Genomic DNA, 12,463 nt, shown 5'->3' on the forward strand with positions numbered 1-12,463 from the left:
TCTGGTACTGGGGATTGAACTCAGAACCTTGCGCTTTCGAGGCAGGCAGCGGAATCACTGAGCTAAATCCCTGATCCTATGTCTTGGTATTTTCTGTAGCCACTGGAAGTAAAGAAAGTGTTATCATTATATTGAACCCATTGCCTCAAATCATTAGAGCAATGTAACTTGCTCAATATATTCAAATTCAGTCTTAAAGTCTATCCTCTTGAGACCAAAGATGATAAGAAGAAATAATTTATAACTTACACCTCTGATTTTGATCAGAGTTACATAATTAAAGGATTAAAAACTCAATATGGGGCTGGGGATTTAGTTCAGTGGTTCCACCGCCTGTCTCGTAAGTGCAAGGTCCCGAGTTCGATCCCCAGTACCAACCAACAAACAAACAAAAAACACAAAAAAACTCAATGTGGTGGTTTCCAAGTGGTGTTCCCCAAATTAGAATGGACTCACACCAACACCAATCCAAACTGGCACAGGTTTTTACTTGATCTCTATCTAAATGGTCATGGATTAGGCACTGCATGTACTGTCTGCTAAATGGAAGCTCTCTGATGAGAAAAGGTTAGAATACCACCCTTCTCCTTTCGTTTGCTTTGAACAGATGTAGCTCATATTACAGGAGCCTGATTTAATAATTCTATACCATCTAATTCTAATAGATCCTAATAAAGATCTCCATAAAGGAAACATACTATTATAAATCCATTATTTTGTATAATTCATACTCATTAGACTTGAAACAAAATTCTTATTTGCTTTTAAATAATTCCTCAGGTTTTCGTTCAGTTAGGGGTACTAATGTGGCCAAGTGCTGATCAATTAAATGTAGCGGAAGTCACTGGGTAGAAATTGTTTCTAAACAATTCAGACTCATCTGGCATTAAGAGCAAGCAAGCACCATGTCGAAGGTGGCAAAGAGGTTACACAGAGGAAGTCTGGAGGCTTGGTGATATTGTGCTTCATGGTTTGTGAAAACTATAAATTTTTCCTCATTTAAGCCAATGTTAGCTAGTTTTCTGTTGCTTGCAGTGGGACATAGCATTTGCTGAGTCCAGATGTGAAGATAATACAATTTGTGGATTAGTAATAATGCAGAAATGTGGATGTGCCTACCTGAAATTTAACTGATTATGATGATAAGCTATTTGCTACCCATATAGACTTGGAAACATTCGAATCATAAAGAAGATCATTTGAAGCCTATATTGATATCATTAATTAACCTTTAGAATTAGCTAATAATAATGGCACATATTGTAGTAGAGAATAAAATATGTAGGCTGGAGTTGATTGATAAAACTTACTTATTGATAGGCATACAACTTCAAATATCTTTGAAGGCCACCACTACTCTAGAGAATTAAGATGGTAAAAGGAGGCTCTGTTAACTACATTCTGAAAGCAGAATCCATTTTATAATGAATAAAATCACCTTGTAGTTATATTTACATTTTGAAATGTCTGCGCTTTCTATTTCTTTTAAAATAAGATATGGCTTATTTGAAGATGCAGAAGGACCAGCAGCCAAAACTAAGAAATTTCAAGCATAAATCTGTCTCAGAATATAATATTTTATATTCCATAAAAACCAAATTATTGCATTTTCCCCACAGCCTGCACTAAATTCAACAAGCTTTCATTTCTATCTTCACCTGCTGCCTACATGTGTACACACACAGAGATATCCCTTTCCCTTACCTCACTCATCTTAATTTCTAAGTATACTAAATGGAATTTAAACATCTCCTTAGTCATCTAAATATTTTAAAGAATGGGTGTGTAAAGCAGATCTCTTACCTGAAGTGTGATTAAACGATACTGAAAAAGAAAAATAAGATTAATAGTTTAATAGTAATACATTATTTTTGGCCAAATACCCATTATTTGTATAAATTACACCCATTGGCATTAACCCTCACTTCCCCAGGCAATAAAGTTTCTGTAGCTAAAGATGCCAAACACACACTAAGGGTGAAAGTGGTCCCCAACCTCTTCTGGGATGTGGAAAATAGGTTCCATGAAACCCATGGCTTCTTTATTTGATGAAAAGGCCCAAAGAAATGTAAATCAACTCAATATAAATGAAAATTTTACAGTTAAACATGAGGTTAGCATAATATTCCACCTAGGAACCTTACATGGAAAGCTCCCTGAAGACTTTGTATAGCAATGGATTTGTTTAATATCTTTAATTTATTGTACCATTAGAAATGATCAAACTCACCAAATCCTTAACAGGTTTGAATTGAGTATCCAATGTCACAGCACGATAGTTAACTGAAAGAGAGAAGCAAGAGATATTTTTCTTATTTTCTCCCAGACATTTATTTTAAATAGATATAGCAATTAATTGCTCCACTGTTACAGAATACTAAGTTCCCTTTTCCCTTGGATTTCATTTGATCCTCTGAGATTTGGGTTCCACTGGGAAAGATTGCTTATGCATGTTTGCAATCCCTCTGTTAACGATTTTTGCTGTTATATAAGTTGACACTGGGCACCATCAGAAACGTTTGCCCTAACAACCCATAGGAATATCTTCAGGCTAGTAATAGTCTGGTAATAGAACTAGTAATAGAGGGACAAATGTAAAATATATATGATAGAAGATAAACAAAATTTTCCTGGAGAAATATATTGATATAGCAAAATTTAATTTTAGCAGCAGCAATTTTAGCAGAGCTAGAAGGAAAGATTTTAGCTCTTTTTGTATGTCCATATATCTATACCTATAACTACATCTATATTTATCCATCATAACATTTTAGTAAGTCCAGAAGAAGAGGTACAATGCATCCAAAAATCACTCTAAGAATTTTATTTTAGTTTTTTATTTCTTTTCAATAAATCTTATAAATAGGTGCTATCAAAGAAGCCAAAATTTATAGATAATTTCTTATTCTTTATTTTACAAATGACATAATTAAGTATCAAGTATTAAGATCAGAATTTACTTGTCAAAAGCCAATAACAGAAAGCCAAAATCAAAACCAAACTCTTGAATTTTAGTATGGTGTTCTTTCTGCTACTTTTATGTACATCAATAATAAATAAAATAGAAATGCTTTTCCTAGATTATTAGGTGTTTGGTTACATCTACAAACATGAGTAATAATAATGAAAATGATAAATATTATTTATGAGATGTTTGCTGTATACTAGGCACTGTTTTACCTTAGCTCTGCATTTTATTCTTGCTATATTTCTGTAAGAGAAAAATTTTCATTACCTATACTCTATGGATAAAATAATTGAGACCACGAAAGAGAGTCAGTTAACTTGTGCAACTGGCAAATTGTGGAGCAATTCTTCAGTCCAAACAGTTTTACTCCACTTTCCGTGCTTGTGAACATTGTATTATGGAGGCTTGTCACTGGAATTTGCATACAGTGAAAAGTGAGGGGGCAATACTTTATGAAGCAAAGCAAAAGAAAATCAAAAGAAGTCAAAATATTATCTTACTCTTGTCTCCAGGTTTATAGATGGGTTTATCTGTTTGCACAAAAGTTACTGTCTCTTCTGAAGTGATTGCTACAGATCTTCTCTCAGAGACTTTGAGAGTATCTCCTTTCACCAACAATGTGATAAAAGCCAGTTGTTCAGAGGACTTCGGAGAGACCTGTTTATGTAGGAAAACAGAGAATAGAAAAATAACAATTCCTTAATTTGGCTTATCAGGCAGAGAGAGCCTTATAAATCCATTATTTCCTAAGGAAAGACTTGATCATCACTCGTTACAATTTGTTAATTTATTGAGAGGATAGTAATTTATGTTTATGTCTTCTTGTTTTCTATCTCTGTTTTGTGGTTGTCATTCCTCTGAATCCAACCCTTTTTTCTCTTCATGTAAATTGGTTTTCCTCATACTGTGGAACATTTTTACCATCCAAAATGCAGCAATAATTCATTATCATTTCCTATAGTAGATGAGTGGTAATATTTCATAAGTTTTGTGCATGTAGAAATGTTTTTATTTTTTGCCTCTCTAAAATTCCTTGTTTTGCTCCCTGTTTCCACAAGTCATTCAAATCAAGATTTGAAATCTAAAAACAACTTAAAGCAATGTTTTCATGTTTCCACCTGCAGTCTTGAATGTTAAATTTAGTGCCTTACCTTGAAATTTGCACAGGCATAAAAGGTATCCTCTTCCACAGACAGATCAAAAATAGTAGTATTAGAGCCATCATGTTCTAAGACAACATTCAGGGATACAGATTCATTAAGGTTTAAGAGATGGAGACAAGCTCTTTCTGTCGAGTAACTCTGCACCACCGAGGAGGCCCATAGGATGTATTGTCTGTACAAAGAAAGTAACCAACACTTCATAAACAAGCTTAGAAGAAATGGAGAACATCTACAAAAATGAATTTTAGCAATTGAAATATTCCTGAAACATACACATTTTCATAGGTAAAATTATAATAATCTTGGGCAAACAAAGAGAGTGGTACCTTAAGAATAAAATGTTCATTCCCTTCATACTTGCTTAAAATTCATAGGGCAAACAAGTACTCAGTCTCAGAAGTTGAAATGGTAAAATATAATCATATTTAATATAGAATATTTTTAATGGAGTCACATTGCTAGTACTTTAACATAAACAGAGTTAACATTCCCTTACGGATTTGATGCCACAGCAATGGTGAAGTGAAGCAAAAAGGTGCACAGCAAAATGGAGGGCATTGTTATATCCCAATGCCTGAATAATAGCAAATTTAAATTATTCTCTTTTTTCTCTCATTAGAAACCAGCTACCTCAGCTCTGCATTTTCTTTTCTTCTTTCTACTCTACATCTCTCTTTCTCTGCCTTCTTGCTTTTATAGTTACACGGAAAGGTCAATTACTTTTTGGAGCAAGTACCCTGGAACGAACTAATAACATTTAGATCACCTCTCCTATTACTTCTCTGGGGGGGGGTATCCCTTTATCTAACATTTCCTGGTTATTTTTACTGGATGTTGTTCTGTTTTGGAATCAGCAGCACAAGTTGCACAGGAAGAAACAGAAAAACAAAGTAGTTTGTGACACTTAAGAGTTCAAACTATTTTCGAACTTCAATCACAGGACTGACTGTATTATTAAAAGTATTATGCATAGGAATTAGGAAAACACTTCTCTAAAGATCTGTTACCATATCACTTGCCAAAAGGTAAATTTTGCAGGCTTCTGGGAGAAGAAGTATTATTGATGTTGCCAAAATATGATGCAAACAGATATCTCAGTATGGGATCATTTTACAGGTAATTGAAACTGTCAAGTTATTCTACTATAATTTCACAATGCAAAATTCAACACAAAATGTTTATCTACATTCAACATTTAATATGATTTCTTAGTGAGATACTTGTGACGGACCAGCCGTCACCAGTCGAAAGGTTCCTGAATGGGGGAAAGAAGGACTGAGAAAATAAGACAAAGAGACAGAGTCGGGAGGGCTCCCAAGACCAAGCGAGCAAGTTTATTTATACCTCTCTTTTATACACTCAGTGAGTTAGGTCATTAATCATGATCTTTATACAAAAAACACCTGCTTCCTTGTTTACTAATTTTCAGAACATTCCCCGCCCTCAAGGGCTACTTTGTTTCTTGAGGTTACAGAACATTCATCTTGTTTCTAAGGCAACCTCTGAAGGTAAGCATCAGAGTTGGCAAGGACACGGTTCCCCATAACATAATCTCCTAACTATTTACAACGGAGGGTAAACTTAAAATGGAGCTTTTTTGGCTGCCACCGCTCCCCACATCTCCCCCTGTTTTATTTATTAGATGACCGTGCCTGTCTTAGGTGAGATCTCAGGACAAAATCCCACCTTACCCGTCATAGGGAAGAGAAACTTCCCTGCCTTAGGTTGGTAAGAGATTTTCCTGGTCTCAAACCCGTCATTGACTAACCGGCCTCTTACTTAAGGGTGATCAATTTTTAACGATGTAATTGAACAGCCATTGTTGAGAACATGGATCGAACACGCTGGCTGAATATCACGAAAAGAAGAAACATAAACAGAAATCCGCCTATGAATTATTAAAACATTTTGATACCCGAATTTTACACAATTTGACAATGTACAATTATCACATGTTACATTAAATTGACGAGTTCCATTTTTATAAAGGCTCTAAGATAGAGCAGACCATAGCTCCTTAGTCTTTGAGTCAACCAAACTGTGTAAGAGGAATCATTTAAAATATTAAGAGGTTGGGGAGGGAAGTTTTTAATCACAAATATAATGGCTAGCAACTTTGACCTCAGTGGACTAAGGCCCAAGTGTGTAGCATTCAGGGGAGAGTCAATCACCCCTTTGCCAGGCCTCACAGAGAGCGGTACCTACCCTTCCCATGATAACAAATGACTTGCAAAGAGTTTAGTAGTTTACATTGGGATAAACAAGGTGTAACAGAAAGCTTGTAGAGAGTTCAGTACATCTCCGGCAAACAAGATATTAACAGTCCAAGAACAATGAGGAACTGAGCAGATGTTTGTTTTCCCAGGATGTTTTTTGTCCTGAAGAATCACAGCATCACTGGATCACTGAAGTCTCAGTTGTGACCAGAGGCCAAACTGGAGTTATTCTGTAGCTGGGCTGTAGGCAAGAGAACTAGGCTAACCAAATGATTTTTCCCTAGAATTATGTAGCATTGCTCCCAACAGATACTATGCTCAGCTTTCAAACATAATGGTTAAAGAAATGAAAGAAAAGTTCACACACACATGCGCACACACACACACACACACACACATGCACATACACATGCACATACACCACTTCTTGACAAAATAAAAGTGATTTATAATAATTTTTACTTAGAAACAGTGTATTAATTATCCCATTCACTTCTCTTCATTTTTCTTTTTTTGAAACTGTCCAAGACAAGCAAACTTGAAGGATTCATCATCATTAGACTCTCCATACAAAAAATATTAAAAAGAACTCTATTTCTAAAAGAGAAAGGGGAATGACTACCATCATAAAAACATGTGAAGGAATAAAACTTACTGGTATAGGATATATACAAATTAGGAAGAAAAAGAATCAAACCCTATCATTATAGAAGGCAACCAAGCTACAAAAGATTTAAAAAAATAAGTAAGAGGAAAGGGAACAAAGAATATGCAAAGCAATAAAAAATTCACAAAATTACAGGAGTAAATTCTTACTTATCAATAATAACCTTGAATATAAATGGATAAAGAGTAGCTGAGGTAAAAAACAAGACCCAATTGTATATTGCCTATAAGAAACTTCACCAGTAAAAATACTCATAGATAAGAAATGAAGTGTTGGGAAAATAGCATGCAAAGGGAAACCAAAAGAAACCAGGAGTGGCTATACTTCTTTTAGATAAAACAGACTGTAGGTCAAAAATAAAAAGACACAAAAAATGACATCAACTCAAAAAGAAAAAGAATATCAACACATATATATGCACCCAATGCTGCAGCACCCAATTTTATAAAATAAATATTAGATTTAAAGATTAGATTCCAATACAATAATAGTTGGAGACTTTATCTCTTCTCTTTCATCAATGGGCAAGTTATTTAGAACCAGAAAAACAACAACAAATATTGGAGTTAAACTCTACTGTAGACACAGTAACCCTAACAGACTTTTATAAAATATTTCATCCAAAAGCTGCAGAATTCATTCTTCCCATGTGCACATGGAACATTCTCCAGATAGCTCATATGTTAGCTCACAAAACGAGTTCCAAATTAAAATCATATCATGTATCATTATTGATCATAATGCAATGAAGCTTAATCAACGAGAGAGAGAGAGAGAACTTATGACTTCCAATGAGAAGGTAGAAGGTAGGCTGGACATGTTTTTATGCACCCCTGAGAGTTACACTTGGGGTCCAGGGAAGTGGGAAAATGAGGGTGCTTATCAACGATTTACTTAGAAACCACTTCGGAATTGCAAAATATCTTCCTATCCTGTCCTCTTCTGATGGTCAGTGATTGCTCAGGAGCTTTCATGACTTAGGAAAATCACCAAAAGGAACATCTTAATTTAACCTAGATTCCAGTCCCAGAGCGGAAGAGTCCTTAGAGGACACTTCCTTTCTCTATACCCTGGGTCAGCCATACTGTACATGTGAACAGACATAGGCCAAGGGAGCGAGGAATGGCCCTGTGCCTCTTTCGGAGTTAGAATGCCAGGTAGCCAGGAATCAGAAGGCACATGCACAACGTGTTACCTGAGGACGTGACCGTGCTCTGTGGCTGTCACTCTCAGTTCTGAGACCTAACAAAGGACCACAAATACATTCTAGGCAGAAGCCGTAACCCTTTAATTAACTGGCAAAGTGTGCTATATTTTGGACTTCCACCCCTACCCCACCCCCAGCCCTTTGTCCCTCAGGCACACTGAGGGATTTAAAATGTATAAATATATGAAAAATAAGTAGCATACTACTGAATTACTATTTGATCAATTAATGAAGAAATAAAAAAAGAATTAAAAACTTTCTTGGAACAAATGAAAACAAAGAACAATATACAAAGACCTATGGGCTATGGAATATAATGGTACTAAGAAGATAGTTTATGGAAATAAAAATCTACTAGTACATCAAAAAAAGAGAAGTTAGGCACAGTGGCACTAATCTGCACTCTCAGCACTCTGGGAGGCTGAGGCAAGAGGATTGCAAATTTAAGCCCAGCCTGGGCAATTTAGTGAGAACTTGTTTTAAAAATAAAAAATAAAAAAGGACTGGGAATATAGCCCAGTGCAAAGGTTCTGGGTTCAATTTCAAGCACCAGTGAGAGAGAAAGAACACTAGAAAAACAAGAGCAAACTAAATCCAAAACTAATTGAAGGAAAGAAATAATAAAGATCAGAGCAGAAATAAATTCAATAAAGACCAAGTAAATGAGATTAAAGATCAATGAAACAAAGTCATTTTTGAAAAGATAAACAAAAGCAACAAATCTTTAGTGAGGGTAATCAGTTAAAAAAAAGAGTGAAGACATAAATAAAGTCAGAGATGAAAAGAGCAATATTACTATTGGTAACACAGAAATACAAAGGATTATTACAGATTATCATGAACAAATGTATACTAACAAATTTTAAAAACCCAGAATAAATGGATAAATTTCTCCACACATATAGCCTACAAATATCGAACATTGAAGACATGGGAAACATGAAAAGACTAATAAAAAGCAATGCAATTAAATCAGTAATAAAAGTTTCCCAAACAAAGACAATCCTAGGATTGTCTCATTGCTGAATTCTACAAAATACTTTGAAAAGACTTCATACAAATGTTCTCAAATTATTCTAAAAATTGAAACAAAGGTCTCTGTCAAAATAATCCTATGAAGTCAGTATTGCTGTTGTCAAAACCAGACACAGGTTGTCTTAGTTATTGATCCTGTTGCTGAGACAAAATACCAGACACCCAAAGTTAAAGGAGGAAAGGTTCATTTAGCTCACAGTTTGTAGTGGTTTCAGTCCATAATCGGCTAGCTCCAAGGCAGGGTGGCAAGGCAGACAGGGATCACAGAGGAGAAACTCTTCATGGCAGGCAGAAGGTAGCAAAGCAAGCAAGGGATGACCACAGCTCTTTGTATCCCTTAAATCTTATCTAGGCTACTTAGGGAGGGTAGCTCTCACAGCCTTAATCCTTGTGCCCTTGATGCTAGCATTGCACCATGAATCAATCCCAGCATCACATACTCTAGATCCAGCCACCTCTGAAAAACCCCACCTATGATTGTATGAAGCTTTGCTGGGAAATCTAGACACAAGCCATAACACAGCCATAGCAATAAAAGAAAACTACAGACCAGTATCCCTGATGCACAACAGACGCAAAAATTCTCAACAAAATAGTATCAAGCCAAATCCAACAATACATGAGATAGAATATATTCCATATTCAAATAGGATTGATCTTAGGTATGCAAGCATATTTCAATGTACAAAAATCAATTAATATAATACAACACATCAACAGACTGGAGTCAAAAACTGTATGATCATCTCAATAGATACTGAAAAAGCATTTAATGAGGTTCAACATCCTTCATGATTAAAACCCTCAATAAATTACAAATAGAAGGTTTATACCTCAACATAAAAAAAGACTACATATTGTAAACCTATAGTGAACATCATAGTGAATGGAGAAAGACTATGAGCATTTCCTCTAAGACCTGGAACAAAGCACAAATAACTCACTTTCACCACTCCTTTTCAACATAGCACAGGATATCTTAACCAGAACAATTAGTCAAGAGAAAGAAATAAAAGACATCTAATTTGGAAAAGAAATTGTGTTATTTCTGTATGCAAATGACATGACCTTATATATAGAAAAACCTAAAAAATTTCACCAAAAAACTGTCATAACTGGCAAAGAAATGTAGTAATGTTGCAGGTATAAAATGACTATACAGAAAGCAGTAGCATTTTAATACAGCAGTAATAAACTGACTGAAAAGGAAATCTAAAAAAAACCTATCATTTGTAATTCATTACTAGGAAAATTTATCTAAGAAAATGGATAGAATTACCATGTAATCCAGCAATATCACTCCTAGATATATATCCAAAGGAGATGAAATGATCATATCAAAGAGATATCTGTAATCCCATATATATTGCATCACTTTTCATAATAGCCAAGATATGGAATCAAGCAAAATATCCATAGATGAGTGAATAAAAAAAGTTTATATCTATCTATACATGATATAATAATTTTCAACCATAAAAAGGATGAAATTCTGTCCTTTGCAGTAAAAATGAAGGACATTTTGTTAGGTAAAGTAACTCAAACACAGATAGACATAAAATCACATATTCTTACTCATTTGTGGAAGCTGAAAAAGTTGACTACAGAGAAGAGAGAAAACATCACTAGAGGCTAGGAAGTGAAAGGTGAGAGGGGACAGTCTTAATGTTACACAGCACATAAGGACTACTCTAGGTTACAACAATTAGTTAAACATTTGAAAATAACTAGAAGAATTAGAGAGGTCTAAATGCATAGAAATAACAACATATGAGGAAATGGAAGCTAAGTATCTTAATTTGATCATTATACATTATACTCATGTCTCAAATTATAATAAGATATCAAATGAATGAGTACAAATATGTCAATTTACAAAATATAAATCTCAAGGGAAAATAAATAAATTGTAATATCATTAACAACCACACAAGGTAGAAATACCTATTATAAGCAAATTCTTACAACAAAATTGTAATATTCTGAATCTATGCTTTATTCAAAGGAATAAAAACTGAAAAGAAAGAAAGAATAAAACAGGAAGGAAGGAAAGGAGGTAGGGAGAAAAGAGGGAGGATTGGAAGAAAGAAGGGAGAAAAGAGAATGAGAAAGAAAAAAGAGAAAAAGAAGAAAAGCAAAAGAGAAATAGTGAGGTGAAATTTCCATTATGGTTACATTTTCAGGAAATGGCTCTCATTCTACATCAAAATATTGGCGATGAATGCACATTTATTTACTTTAAGTAAACACAAAATGTAAAATAAAATGTTTATTGTCCCTCTAAAATAAAAAAAGAATAAAGATCAATGTACTAATATACTATGTCTATGTATTCTCAGCAGGTTTCTGCTGAGCAAAAGGACATACCAGAAAAGAAGCACATATTACATCAGTACTATGCTTGGACTCAGAAGATGACTTTCCAGAGTATGACACTTTGGCGTGTTGAGTACTTTGAACTTAAAAATGTCAGGAGGGCCTCAGAGGCAGTTTCTTTCTCAACTTCTCCCACCCTTCATTCCCTGGCTTTTTTTCCACCAAAGAAGGACATAGAAATTATGAATTCCTCTCTCTATGGGTGGTAGAAACTAGAAACCTTCTGCTTCCAAGCCAGCCATAAAGCTCAGAAATATTTCTTCAACTGTCCCCACAGTTAGGTGGCAAGGGCTGGTTGCTATGGTGTATTGGTAACACCCACTGCGGCCCATTGTGATTGAAGGCACGGTCTATAGGTTGCATTGTTGGAGTTGGTGGAATCTCTGGAAATGGGGCTCAGTGGGGTGTCTTAAATCTTTGGGGGCTACCCTTAGAAGTGACTGTGGAGCATCAGTTTCCCTCCTTGGTTTCCTGTCTGGCAATGATGTGAACTCTTTCACACCTAAGCACTCTGCCCATAGTGAGCTGCCATCCATGGTCCTCACAGAGGCCAAACCAGTCGCCTGGTCTTAGTGATTATCTCTGAGATTTCTGAGCTTAAGAAACCTTTTTTCTTTGTGAAGTTAGCTGTTTCTGATATTTTATTGTAGTAACAAAGCTAATTCACTAGCCATAAAGACATCTTCTAACTTACCTTAACAGATCGTAGGTCTAAGACCCTCATTCTAGAAGGGGTCCTGCCTTATCCTCAGAGGATGGAATGCTACACAGACAGGCCAAGAAGAACCTGAACGTAGAGGCCTTGCTGAGTTTTCCACTCACTCTATTACC

At 35.2% G+C, this 12,463-nt stretch overlaps 1 protein-coding gene across 3 annotated transcripts in view; it reads right to left on the reverse strand.

The window, feature by feature from the left end:
• Nucleotides 1–4,808, reverse strand: part of LOC101703730 (ovostatin homolog 2-like) — a 41,318-nt gene extending 36,510 nt beyond the window's left edge. For all 3 annotated transcript variants that reach the window (XM_004869503.3, XM_087214155.1, XM_087214156.1), the window contains exons 1-5: nt 4,628–4,808; nt 4,120–4,303; nt 3,469–3,625; nt 2,231–2,283; nt 1,804–1,824 (exon numbers count right to left, since the gene is read on the reverse strand). In XM_004869503.3, coding sequence (XP_004869560.1) covers nt 1,804–1,824; nt 2,231–2,283; nt 3,469–3,625; nt 4,120–4,303; nt 4,628–4,689 — 477 coding nt within the window. In that variant the 5' untranslated portion in view covers nt 4,690–4,808. The remainder of the gene's footprint in view (nt 1–1,803; nt 1,825–2,230; nt 2,284–3,468; nt 3,626–4,119; nt 4,304–4,627) is intronic.
• Between the last annotated feature and the right edge of the window lie 7,655 nt (nt 4,809–12,463).

This window comes from Heterocephalus glaber, unplaced genomic scaffold (assembly GCF_053883595.1).
Source record: "Heterocephalus glaber isolate CG9 unplaced genomic scaffold, H.glaber_assembly_v1.0 deba00001444, whole genome shotgun sequence".
Lineage (NCBI taxonomy): Eukaryota > Metazoa > Chordata > Mammalia > Rodentia > Bathyergidae > Heterocephalus > Heterocephalus glaber.